The following is a 13,125-nucleotide window of genomic DNA, read 5'->3' as shown; positions in this document are numbered from 1 at the left end:
TTTTTTCCTTCCGTTCTCGATCGCGCGTCTCACGGTGTACAGAATCATAAATCGATTCGAATTTCAGGTGATGCGTAAGTGCTGGGCACACAGTCCGGAAGTGCGACCGTCCTTCCGCGTTCTGAAGGAGCAGCTGATGAGCGTTTCTCAAGGATTGGTCAACGATTGACTCAACCTGCTGCGGTGTCTGCGCCTGTCCTCACCATCCTGCCGGTCGATCCGATCGACGACGAAATCGTCGTCGCCGTCGTCGGAACGATCGCCCTCCACCGGTCAACCCACGTCGAATTTGCCGTACAATTCAGCAACGTTGCCGTCGCGCAAGACCCGCGCGCCGGCCTCCCCGCCGCCTCCCTCCACGATCGATTTCCCTCGTCGTTTCTCGTCGACCACGTGCAAATCAAAAAGAGAGGGCTCCTCGTCGCCGAGTACACCCGGGCATCAAGCTAGTCAACAAAAACCATCCTCGAGCTCGACTAATAACGTGTGTGACGTTTGCAGTTCCTACGGACACCCGTGGATCGAAATATGCAAGGCGATACGAGCCACTAAAGGTAAATGAGTAAAAAGAGTGTGTGTACGCCTGTGCGTGTACGTGTAATTGAGTAATTTACACTTACTCTTCGTTGCGACTATTACACTAATTAGAGAGCCGTACCCGTAATATGGAGATGTGATTCTAAACCCCTCGTAAAGCGTTAACGCTCACCACACTCTCGTCTTACCTTCTCCTCTTACTCCTACCCCGTGTGCATCTCCGAACATCTTTTTAGACAGATGTTCCGTACGTTACGTGGACTTTACTCGATAATGGGATGCGTGATACTACGTGTGTTTCACATACTATTTTTCCCATATAATTTTTAGACTTTACTCTGTATCGTCATAAATACATTTCTATATAGAACAATAGTATTTATTGATGGCCTTTGCAACAGATGCAATATTCAAACTTGTGATTCCGCTTAGAATAAATCATTTTTTATTATTATCATTTTGACAAACAGCGACACAACTTCGAATCGGAAATATTGTTTCTGCTTAATAAACCGATTTAATAAGTATGCGTTTTCCGTCTGTTTATACTTCACATTATAACTAATAAGAAACTGCGAGGCGGGAAGAAGGAGTGGAAGCTGTAAAAAGAGCTTACGTTTTATTCTGATGTGGACTGATCGAATGTAATTCTTATTTGGAGTTAACGGACAACCACGAGTGGTAAGTAACGTATAATTCGCATTAATTAATGAATTAATTCTTATTGTAAATTCCATCACAAATTTATAAATTATAAACCTTGTACGAAATGTAAATACAATTAAATTGCATATGTAATAAAATTAAAATAGTTTAAGATACACGTTGTGTGGATGTCGATAAACCAAAGAACGTTAGCCTGCCGAAAATCTATATTTCAACACTTTTGCGGCAAATAGCGGGAGTAAACATTTCTTACAAAAGTATAGATGTGGTATAAGGTCGCATTTATTAAAACTGTTTTCAATTCGTTTACAAACTTTCTTCGATGCGAGTACAAGAGAAGACTTTCTTTTTTTGTGCGTCGATCCAACGTGAAAAGCGATTCTGTCGCTCAAATATCGAGCTTTCGAGGACAAGTAGCACTGGTATCGTAAATGTAACAAAAAGAAATAAGTACTTTTCTCTAATACATAATATTTCTAATTAAATTACATTCTATTTTTATAGACAAATAATAAGTGTAATAGTTTTTTTTGGTCACTTATGCATTCTTATAGCAAAAGGCGTTGGAAATGCAGGAATCTTTTCAAGCCTTTTTACACGGAACTTGTCACTCTTCCGTGTCCTCCTGAAACAAAAAATTACGAATGATTTATGCATACCCCTATTTTGCAGTTAAAAAAAAAAGGAATTAATTAGATTGGATGTATCTCGCGAGAATATCACGTTAACGACGTCCGCTCATCGGACATCGTTTACGACGTCAATTATTGATACGTTTTTAACACGTTAGATACAAGTTATACCAGATAATGTTGCGAAAATTAATTAATGTACGTACGGAACATACGGGATACAGAAACGTGGTCACGCTCTTCTCCGTATATCCCGACTGCACCTTGCAAGTGAAGTCACCCATATCTTCCCACTTAATATCCGTTATCTGCAGGTCGCCACTAGGTAGAACGGTGTGTCTCGCGTGCGTGGCGGGGCTTACGGTCTTGCCCGAGTTGTCCATCCAGAACAGATAGGGCGTCGGCTGGCCCACGACCCTACACGGAAGAATTACCGTAGTCCCTTCAAGCGCCAATCGCCAGGAGTGGTACAGGGTGATGGTGGGCTGGCTCTCCTTGTTGCACTCGGCAACTTTGGTACCTGTGGACAATACAATGATATCAGACAATCCCGCGGACAATGTCTGTTGGGTCCAACGGTGAGATATTGTCTATTGTCTCGCTTACTATTGACCAGGAGTGCCGTCGCCGCCGTTTGGACTATATTTTTCGACAAAGACATACAGTATTTTAGACCCTGATCCTCAGCTCTGACGCAATCGATCACGTATGTGGAGGAGACCTGACTGAGCCCTTCCCATTGTGTCGACACGCCGCTCGCTTCCTCGGAGCGGAGCGACCCCGCGAGCAGCTCTTGACTCTGCAAGAGGAAAGATAAACGGGTATAACAAGGAGCGTCGCTACATAATGGCCTATCATAAATCATCCGATGGATTTCTTTCTAAGCGTTAATTACGAGACCGACCTGCCTTTCCGGCTCGTTTCCTGTTAGCCAATAGACCTGGGGCGGCGGATTTCCAATTACCTCGCAATGCAGTTCGACGCGGCTCCTAAATGAACACGAGCGGAATGCGATCACGTTACTTCTTCCGCGTCTATGTGTGCGCACTAAAGTTACTTTATATATCGATGTATATATTTACCCGACGGCAACTTCCATGGAATCTGGCGGATACTGCAAAATTTTGGTCCACGTTGTCCTCAAGTTTTTCTAAAAATCAAAGGTTTCAGACGAAATCTTATATTACGAAATGAGAAGGACTTGTAAATGTAAAGCGGAGAAAAAGTTTCTTAACGGTTCGTAGAGCTAAAAAAACGGAGTCGAGAGGCCGGACAGCCGAATGTCAAAAAATACAAAAGAGAAATCGAAATTTGAGTTCGCACGATCGATGAATATACCTTTTTCCAGGCAGCCGGCTTGGCGTTGTATTTCACTCTGTTCGCCGTGCCGGATTGATCGGCGTTTGCCCGCGACGACGCGTTCGTCAGGAAGAGCGTCAAGTAGCTTCCGAGGGCCACGTCGGCCAGGGCGACGAGCACCAGGAGGTGCGCGAGACTCGAGAGACACAGCCGCATCTGGAAAGAGAGTAAAGAGACAGTTGTTAAAGACGTCTTAAGTCCCGATTTTGGACATGATGCTGGACGTGGTCTGGATTCGGGCACGTGTCGGAACTATCGGGCACGCCTTCGAGAAATTACGAGATTTTCTCCGAGATAGCGAAGGACAGAGGACGCGGGCTTGTTTTAGGCGCGACTTTGCAAACCGGATAACGCGTTAATCGAATTAATCAACGCCGATTTGATGGAATTTTGTCGGGGGAGGGGAGGGGGGGAATAGATGATGAAACGCATAGGTCTCGCATAGATCTCGCGGCTGAAGAAACGTTCGCGGATGTCGCTTATTATTTCCACGCGTAGCATATGGTTGGTCTCTCTCGCGCCGAACGGATCCTCCCAAGTCGAACATCAATCCTTCGGTCCGAATCGATTTTCCTTAACGCGGTCAAGGCGCGGGCCGTCGTTCTATCGCGACACGACCCTTTTTTGCCGAAGCGCGAGCCCGATTAATTCGTTTATCGCAAAGCCCGTCCGCGAACGTCGTCTCGCGTTAAAAAAAAAATCTGTTCGGGCGGGGTTTCTACCTGTCAAATTAACTGAGTAGAAGGAAACTTTTATCGTCCGCTCGTCCCCCGCATAGCTCGGCAAAAGACCTCCTCGATCGCTCGCGGCTCGAGAACTACCAGATACCTTTCCTCGCGAAAGGAGGGAAGAGAGCTGACTCAGAGACGCGCGCTCGCCGCGAGGGAACACCCTCGTATGTTAAACGCGCGAATAGGCCGGGTAGATTAATTCAACCATCGAGCCGTGTCTCGATGTCTCGCGTGTCAGGCCGGCTCGGCTAAAAGAGAAAAAGGGTACTCCGCGCGCGCGATGGAGAGCGAGAGCGACAGATGCGCGATTTTGCCGCGGTTGCATCAGCCGTTTCGGCCCGGATTGGTTTGCCTTTAGCTTAGCCGCCACGCTCTTGCGACGGAGAGGGGAAAGCGGATCGGAACCGACACGTGCGCGGAGGCACGTTCCTTTACGATGCGGCGATGCCTTAATTTTCTTTTTTCTTTCCACGAAACGGATCCACAGGCAGAACGGAAAGAGTCACGATTAGGTCGGAGTGACGTTCGAGTGACGTTCAAGTGATCTTCGAGTGACGAATAAAAAAGTCGCGATGACGTCAACGTGATGGTCATCACGAGTTTTCACGTTCTACCTGGGGGATCTAAATTGGATCCTCGCGAGGGATTCGTAAGAAAAAGTTTTCCGTCGGGAAAAATATCTATGTAACTACACGAAACGAATTGAAGGAATTTTTACGCTCCTTTAATGAATTTTCTGCGAAACCCAAGCGCGTCGTCTCGAAGAGACGCCGGAACGCTTTAACAAGCACGTTTATTTCGGATATGAAGATTCACGCGGAGGGAATCCGAAAGCCGGAGAGGTATCGAGCCGATAAATCGCCTCCGCGCGGAGAAGAGAAGTCTTCCGTTAATTATTTCGGGAGGTACGACCACGTGCTCCTTTTCTCTTCTCCGGGAACCGTCGCGTCGCCGCGCGCCGCCGCCGCCGCCGCCGCGTCACGGCTCCCGGGGAGATGATTTCCGGCCAGGTCTAGGTCGGGGCCGAGTTCGCAGGTGAAGGAAGGAAAGGAAGAAAAGTCAGGTGGCCCCCGGCGTGGGGTGTGAGTCACGCCAGGATGACTTACCTTCCGCTGCGGCAACTATGGGCGGTCACGATTTTCCAGACGACGACGGACGGTGCGGACGATGGCTCGGTGGGCCCCGGAGAGACGGAGACGGGGTGTGAAGAAAAAGAAATATACGGGGGAAAGAGAGGCGCCCGGCGGTTTATCAACTGGTGAATCGAGGGACCCGACTGAACGGCGGTGTAACAGTTATTGGTCCATTTATATATTTCGAATGTAACAGCGGGCGCCCTTCCCTTTACCCGATTGGCCGTTATTATCGGGGAGTAGGGCGATAATACCACCGGCAAACAATCGAATTCATTATCCGCCACCGGTCGTTTGTACGGCGCGTAATAGATATCTCCCCAATTTGTTTCCTCCACCCTCATCTAGGCACTGTCGCTCTCTGTCTCTCTCTCTCGCTCGCTCGCTCTCTCGCTCTCTCGCTCTCACCCCACCCTCCCGAATCGATTTTTATCTCAAAAGGACGACACGATAATTACTTTTATTGAAAGAACGATCGTATCGAGAGGAAGATGACTCCAATTATCCGGCCAGGACCGCCGCCACCGTCTCTCGCGTGTGGAAATATTTTTATATTATTTCACCGCGACTTTTCTCCCTGTTTTTTTCTTTTTTTCTTTTAAGAGCGACGGCCGGCGATCCACGTGGGCGCGGCTTTTAATTGATTTGGAAGGGATCCGGACTATGTTTCAAGATCGAGATATATAAGACGTCGATCTTTTGGGATCATCTTTTAAACATTATGTCATACATAATACATCTTATGTCCCGATTTTGGACATGCGTGCCGTCTCGGGACATTCCTCGCGGATCGTCTCGCGATCATTGCTCCTTCTCGGAAGGAAGAAGCGTCTACGCGTTCCGGAGTTAATTTACGCGAAAATAACATTTGAGAGAGGATAAACGCGGCCAACGCGCGAACAATATGCTCGTATTCACGCGCGCGCGACGTTATTCGTATTCTCCGTTTTTATTAGCCGCCGCGGTAATATTTCGCCGTTCGTGCTGAAATTTATCTCAACGTCCGCGAACCCGATCCGTCCGCGATCCGAAATATGCGGTCAATCGCATGAGAAGACGAAGCCCCGGAGACCCCGGAAAGTGGTCGCGTTCGCGCTAAAACAGCTGTGCCGTCAAATTTGGATTTAGTCAGCGGTATCGAGGTCGTTACCACGAATTTTACGGACGGCGCCGGCCGCGAAGGTGCCCGAAAGGCGCCAGTTACAAAATTATCCTCGGCCAACAATGGATGAGATTGTGTTGGGCCCGTTTTAACACATATATATGTTTTCATCGGCCGCTCGTTAAAACGCGCAATGTAACGCGTTATTAATTCGCCGGACGTAATATTTCCAGAGTCCCGATCCGTTCGCGCGGAAATGTGTGTACGTTACTCCTCCGCGGTAATTAGCTCTCTTTCAAGGCAACGCGAACGAGACACAACTCTTTTGTGTGACAGATTGCATGAAATGGCCTTTCGTTACGCGCAATTTCAAATAAAACATCTCCTCGTCCATTTGTGTGTGCGAGTGTGTGTGCGTGCGAGTGTGTGTGTGTATGTGTACATGTGTGTGTGTGTGTGTGTATGTGTGTGTGAGGCCCGACCGGTCCGACGACATGCGCCTGACCACGTGGAACAATAAACGTGCGTTCATTAGAATCCATTAAATGAGATGAATCCATTGAATGAGGAATGAGATAATTTGTGCGTGTCACATGTCCATTAATACTTTATCAAATATTGATACCTTATTTGAAGTTTATTGTTTCTCGATATATAAATACATATACACATACATCTTTATTATATAAAATATTTCACACGCAGGAACAATTTTACATTTTGAAAATAATTGTGTTTGTATGTGTACATATATATATATATATATATATATATATATATATATATATATATATATATATGTATATAATATATATATATATGTATGTTTAATATATATATATATATTTTTTTATTATTAGTTATTATTAAATATTATATTTAATATATTATATATTATGTATATATTTATATTTTATATAAAATTAGTCCTGGCGCTATCAATTTTTTTATCAATTTGGAGTCGATTTTTCCTACACGACTGCATCCAAGCGTTGATAGTCTTAAAATAACTAGCGGTTAGAAATGAACCAGTCCTTTTATAAAACTATAATACTAAAGATGAATTTCATCTCATTGATTTCGTCAAAAAACCGCTCCGCTGGCGAATGGGTGCGAATGGCGAACCGCGAATCACGAACCACGAATCGCGCATAATCTAGCGCCAGCTTAAGATTTTAAGGGTGCGATTAAATGACAAGATCATGTTTCTCAATTAATTGTAGAAAAATACATCAAAGATGGACAAATCACGACGAATAACGCCGGTGTCGGACTCGACGTTTTCGCGCAGAAAAAAGTTTATTCTAATTGTAAAAATATACCATTAGGTGCCAATACAGTAGAAACACCCTATATGTATAATGTAATATATATATGTATATATATATATATATATATATATATATATATATATATATATATATATAGTGACATTTGCGAATGCTTTTGATACACGTGCCATAAAGTATAAAGGTCAAGGTCTCACTTTATAGCATGATTTAATTGAGATTTTTTAAACGCGTGCCTATGCCTAGGCAACCATTTCTATTAGTGCGCAGAGATATAAAATAACGCATGCGGTTAAGAGGAGGAAATATAAATCGAAACAATAATAAATCGCAAATTTTTCACTAAGATCGCATCTTCGATAACGCTATATTTTCTTAGATCGCAATAGCAATTACGAATAATCTTTATAAGTCGTATGGTAGCACGAAATAAGAAACGTTATCATACGGATCAATTAAATAACAGATTTTTGTTTTTTCTAGTCTTTTTTTATTAAAAATATATATATTATAAATATATACGTCAAATATACATCTCTGTCAACGTAATAAATGTGTAAAGTTCAGTTAAAACTTAAACTACGCGCGATTGTGTGAAATCGAATTCAATGATTTACAAACAATTAATCCTAACAGTACGGGACAACAATCATCCTTATCATCAATATCGCTGAAGAACTAATCAGATAAGTAGCAAATATAAATTGCTAGATTTACATTTGCTGCGAATATTAATTCTGTTCTGACGGAGGACATCCTGTAGACATATATATATATATTGCCCTATATAATTTTTATACGCATTTTGAGGTAGTATCTTTGTTATTACAACAAATTTGTGCTTTCGCAATCACATTTCACGTTAAAGAAAAAAGAATGAGGTCTCGTTGCATTGGACAGTCGTTGATTTGGATAATGAGATCTTAAAATAAATGGTCATTTCATATCGTCGAGTCAATCTTCATAGATTTTAAGCGTTGCTGCGTCTGAGACTTATAAAGTTGGTGTACGAAAAGACGGTAAACATCTTCGTCTATCTTCATCTTGGATTTTGAAATTTTTGGTTTCGTCACCGACCTGAAAGCGTTCCAATTACAATTTCCTTACAGAACACTGGGGAGATTACGCGACATACTTACAAGTCCGAACACAAGTGCATGAGATGCTGCGGCATGTAATATCGCGCGTGAGGGGAGAGATCTAAAAATGGATCGTCCACATTTGCCGTGCTCTCTAATCCTTCGAACCTGCGATGTCACGAATAGTTGAACTTACGCACTTTGGATATCGAAAATAATTATCTAATAATGGAGCTCACCTTACGATGAAGTGCCTGCGGTACTGCCGCTCGACGTCGTTTACGTTTACTTTGCTTTTTGCCACCTCGAGCACCACGCGAAATGCCATATCGCGGAAATCGTGTATCTCATAATATTTACTGAGCTTGTCCGAGCTCGACTCGTCGTTCCTCGAGTTTGATATAACGGCGGATCTCGTGGCCGGTGTATCCATCCAAACGACGCGGCATCCATTATTAAGCAACTCGGTAAACCATGAAACAGCACCAACCTTGGCCACTTCGTTCCATATAGCCCCGTCATGCCAGTCATGCACCTTTAAGAACAACAATCGTGAGAAACGTTCTTAACATTCAAGTTGCATTACTTCACATAATATAAATTCGAAAACTGTAACGGAGAAAGATACTTTAATTTTAGAAATTTCAGAATTTTGTGTTATATGTACAATATATTATTAACGCGCGAAACTTACGGGACAAGAGCACATCTTGGCAAGTGTTTTACGAAAATTTTTCATCAATGCCATGAAAAATGGTGAACTGTTGGTGTAAAGAAGTACGATATTGTCGCACGAAGGATTATCGTGACCGATTTCCTTTTCACTGTCATCAATAATACCGAGATCGTTGGATTTTAGACAATTGGAATCATCGTGTTGCGAGTTTACGTATAAATTGATTTCCTCCCTTCGAATACGCAAATAACGCCGGAAACATAATATTCCAATTACTGCCATTACGATTAATACAATGGCAATAATTGGCAACAACAGGTACGAACTTGCGCTCAGTAACGTGTCTGATTGTATCAGTGTTCTCGGTGTCTGAAGGTATTCGTATACCCAGTGTTGTACGTAAGTTCGTCCGCAGTCTACAAATATAATTTGTTAGAACTATTATTTCGTGTCTGAACGAAAAATCTATTTTGCAAAATTAATATTTACATGCAAAGTTTAAGCTACTATTCCTAATACGCCAATTGATACGATACATCAATTAGAAAAAAACTGCTACTATTATCTTATTAATTCTACCTTGTATAATGTAATATTACATGTCCATCCTTAATTTATACTTACGCTTTACCCACAGACACGCTTTCCTTTTACTTCCTGATTCCGGCTTCCATATGGTATTTTTCGCACATCGCTCGTCATTCAAACCGTATGCAAAACAAGAATTTGCAGCTGGCGCTTCTATTAGAAAATTACATTTTACTCTCTTCTCATACCTCCTCTTTCCCGGCTCCACCTATTTAAAAGTTTTTTCTTTTTAATATAATTTACATATCTGAATATAGATAAAAAATGAATATTTTGATGACTTTGAAATAATATACAAGATTAAAATAATATCCAAGATAACTAAGAAAAATAATATTTACGTATTTCACATCGCAATATTGATCTGAGAGATTTTTCCATCCACCATCAACTCTCTGTAACAATAAAAATTTAAAGAATGTCAGCTGCTAAAAACAGAAAAGAAAGCGCATTTTAATAATTAAATATTACCAGGTCAATTGTCCATACGAATAATGGTAGTTCCGTTTGCCATAAACAACCTTTACTTCGATCTTTATTCCGCTGCGATATCAAAAATACTTTAAGGGAAACTCCTGTATCTGCCGGTAACGTAATATCTAACGTGAAATTCGTCATTTTGCTGTAAATATAGATATGCAATTTTCATTTAATTTTACGTCAAATCATTTCTAAGTTTCTCGAGAAACATACCATTGTCAAAAATATTCCGATAGGAAATGTATTACAATGGAAGGATTATCTTATCTTTATACCTTTCCTCAGGATTAGGACGTGCATAATATCTGCAGATGAAGTCCAGTTCCTGCACTTCCCTTCGTTTATAAGTAGTGTTCGCAAATGCAGGATTGCTCATTACATATCTCGGATTATGATTTACGTTAAAACGAACCACATAGCATCCTTTAAATATATAGTTGAACAACACCCCGATCTTATCCTGGAATTATTTGTGATTTTTAAAATAAGTTTCCCTTTTAAATTAATGTGTGTGTGTATACAGATATTGCGTGTACACTAGTGCTCAATATATGACTTTGCAACATTTTGTATAATCATTTCATACATATATCAGATTAGCATTGTTCATTACCTCATACAGGAAGCCTGTCGTGTAATTTCTAGTTGTATATTCTACAAATGGATTATCGTGCTTGAAAACACACGTAGTCCTGTCTCGGGTGTGTACTTGCCAGTTGTCGTACGTATCAATAGTCTTGTCTGGGGTGTGTACTTGCCAGTCGTCGTACTTATCACCAAACTCATAATCGAAACACTCATCTTCATCTTGGATCGAAGGATTAAATAATAAGGCTACTCCGTAGAAGCATTCTCTTTTAGGAGGTGTAAACTGTACCTCTAACATATCTTAGATGAAAGACAAAAATATAATTAATGAATGCAATTAGATCTAATTATTCTAGAAATTGATTACTCAATTCTCCAGAAGCACATACCGGGCCAGATTCTTTCATCGTCGTCACTATACTTTAAAACATAGTGTACAGACTTATTAACCTCTTCAAGGGGGCAATACATAATGTGCGTAGAATTGACAAATCCAACCGTTGTGTTAGAAATGTTTTTATCCTTAGGGTACTTCTGTTTGAATTTATACTGAAAAATAAAATACACGACGATATATATACATATGTGTACCTAATATATATTATATACATGTAATACACAAAAATACACGGAACGTATTTATTTTCGAGTATAAATTCTTGTTGTGTAACTCACATCGCACGGAGATATCCAGTTTTCCGAAAATCCTCCATCTGGCTGAACACTCAGAATAAATAGGAGAAGAATGATACCATGCATTTTTTATTCTTCCTTGCTTTATTTAAAAAAATGCCACTTTTTTTAAATGCTACATGCGGTATCGTGTTGCGGTTAGCAAGTACTATTTCACCTATATATAGATTTGATTCGTTCCTTATTTAAAATAGACCCATCACTGGACGTATACATTTATCTGTGGTAATAGAGCAACGGCGGATTAGATATTTTGTGTCTCTCATTTATCACCTTTATCGTGACCTTTATCAGAAACACGTTAGTGAACAGTGTTATTAGACGTGCCATCACATTCTTCGCGCATGCGTGTCAGCGTGTGATGCGTGTCTGCGTGTGTAAATGTCAATTGCGGTTTCAGCTTTCAGCAGAGAGGGACCTATATATAGTTCTTCTCACGGCCTTCTATAAGCTAATTAAAATAATTAAAATTAAGATCTTATGATATCAAATTGAAAATGTGTGCTCTAAAATATTATATACAAGCTTGATAATAGATAAAACATCGTTTATCGTTAACATTTAGTTATGAAACGAGAATTGCTGTAATGGCAACATTTTTTATGATAAAATGATGTTCTAACGAACAGTTTTACACAGCTGTGTTCTAGCTTGATATTACTATTTTATGTCCATTTATGTTTCCTTGCTAGAAAGCATCCACTGTTGTCTGTTACAAATGATCAATAATCAAGCATGGTAGCTAGTTCATTCCACAGACGATTACAGTCAATTATTGAACTATCGCTCGGCGTATAGTTCAGGAATGTCTTCGCGATTAAGGCTACGTTCCGATATTCGATTGCCAATACTGAGAACTTTGCACGTGATGTAAACTAAATATCGGGACATATATATAAGCCCAAATAGCTGTTTCTCCGGGTTGAATACATCATAGTCCAAATTCGTGATATGATTGTCCTTGAGAAAAAGTCTGCAATAATACGATAACATTTCGGAGCTGTTGATAATTAATTCCAGATACATGTTAAAGCATTTGAAGTTTCTCCTTAACGAGATGTTCTTTCCAAAGAAGCAATATGTACTTATATGTGATAAGAGGAGCGTTCGGGTAGTTGCATAGACCGTGGTTGCAACATGCGTCTTTCGAAGAATACTTGAGATATCATTATAGTTATCAGGAGAGTACATTTATACATTTTAATATAGAGATAGCGAGAGAGAAAGATGCATGGAAAGGAAATTGAAACGCCATTTTGCCATGAGTTTCGGAACGCGATGCAATCGGATAAGAGTGATGCAATTTTTCTGATAAGTTTTGGAACGCATTCGAAACGCAGGACGGCTTTTTTATAATGCGTTTCGGAACGGAGTTTTTCACGAATGCGTTCCGAAACTTTTTTTTGTACATTATTGAATGTATATATATATATATATATATATATATATATATATATATATATATATATATTATATATAAATGAAAAAAAGGTTTTTTTATTCACCCTAATATATATATATATATATATATATATAATGTTTCATATGGCGATTAAATATTGACCTATTTTT

The 13,125-nt window shown here is 40.8% G+C and overlaps 3 protein-coding genes across 8 annotated transcripts in view; 1 reads left to right on the top strand and 2 right to left on the bottom strand.

The window, feature by feature from the left end:
• Nucleotides 1-1,062, top strand: part of Btk29a (tyrosine-protein kinase Btk) — a 41,673-nt gene extending 40,611 nt beyond the window's left edge. For all 5 annotated transcript variants that reach the window (XM_071776948.1, XM_071776949.1, XM_071776950.1 and 2 more), the window contains one exon: nt 68-1,062. In XM_071776948.1, coding sequence (XP_071633049.1) covers nt 68-169 — 102 coding nt within the window. In that variant the 3' untranslated portion in view covers nt 170-1,062. The remainder of the gene's footprint in view (nt 1-67) is intronic.
• A 401-nt stretch (nt 1,063-1,463) lies between these two features.
• Impl2 (Ecdysone-inducible gene L2) lies at nt 1,464-6,877 on the bottom strand. 2 transcript variants are annotated; one of them, XM_071776988.1, is made up of 7 exons: nt 5,032-6,877; nt 3,174-3,350; nt 2,918-2,985; nt 2,740-2,824; nt 2,442-2,634; nt 2,042-2,355; nt 1,464-1,828 (listed from the first exon to the last, which is right to left on the bottom strand). In XM_071776988.1, exons 2-7 carry the CDS (start codon nt 3,348-3,350, stop codon nt 1,811-1,813), a joined length of 855 nt encoding a protein of 284 aa, XP_071633089.1. In that variant the 5' UTR covers nt 5,032-6,877; the 3' UTR covers nt 1,464-1,810. The 2 variants fall into 2 exon arrangements, with proteins under 2 accessions (XP_071633089.1, XP_071633090.1); XM_071776989.1 differs by lacking the exon at nt 5,032-6,877 and adding an exon at nt 3,917-5,005.
• A 1,495-nt stretch (nt 6,878-8,372) lies between these two features.
• On the bottom strand, nt 8,373-12,592 carry LOC139811284 (uncharacterized). The gene is made up of 11 exons (XM_071775465.1): nt 11,536-12,592; nt 11,250-11,409; nt 10,886-11,160; nt 10,548-10,732; nt 10,264-10,414; nt 10,134-10,187; nt 9,829-10,000; nt 9,223-9,620; nt 8,768-9,063; nt 8,589-8,696; nt 8,373-8,526 (listed from the first exon to the last, which is right to left on the bottom strand). Exons 1-11 carry the CDS (start codon nt 11,617-11,619, stop codon nt 8,391-8,393), a joined length of 2,019 nt encoding a protein of 672 aa, XP_071631566.1. The 5' UTR covers nt 11,620-12,592; the 3' UTR covers nt 8,373-8,390.
• Between the last annotated feature and the right edge of the window lie 533 nt (nt 12,593-13,125).

Source organism: Temnothorax longispinosus, chromosome 4 (assembly GCF_030848805.1).
Source record: "Temnothorax longispinosus isolate EJ_2023e chromosome 4, Tlon_JGU_v1, whole genome shotgun sequence".
Lineage (NCBI taxonomy): Eukaryota > Metazoa > Arthropoda > Insecta > Hymenoptera > Formicidae > Temnothorax > Temnothorax longispinosus.
Note: the sequence above shows the minus strand (reverse complement) of the source record. Positions and strands in the feature narration are given on the sequence as shown.

Bases quoted from the DNA above. Each gene is read 5' to 3' on its own strand.
- Impl2 (XM_071776988.1), bottom strand. From the start codon at position 3,350: ATGCGGCTGTGTCTCTCGAGTCTCGCGCACCTCCTGGTGCTCGTCGCC. The intron at 2,825-2,917 runs GTAAATATATAC...GTGTTCATTTAG, and splicing joins TCCATGGAAGTTGCCGTCGG to GAGCCGCGTCGAACTGCATT. The intron at 2,356-2,441 runs GTAAGCGAGACA...TATTGTCCACAG, and splicing joins GACGGCACTCCTGGTCAATA to GTACCAAAGTTGCCGAGTGC.
- LOC139811284 (XM_071775465.1), bottom strand. From the start codon at position 11,619: ATGCATGGTATCATTCTTCTCCTATTTATTCTGAGTGTTCAGCCAGAT. The intron at 11,410-11,535 runs GTGAGTTACACA...TTTATTTTTCAG, and splicing joins ACTGGATATCTCCGTGCGAT to TATAAATTCAAACAGAAGTA. The intron at 10,001-10,133 runs GTAAATATTATT...ACTTTTAAATAG, and splicing joins AATATTGCGATGTGAAATAC to GTGGAGCCGGGAAAGAGGAG.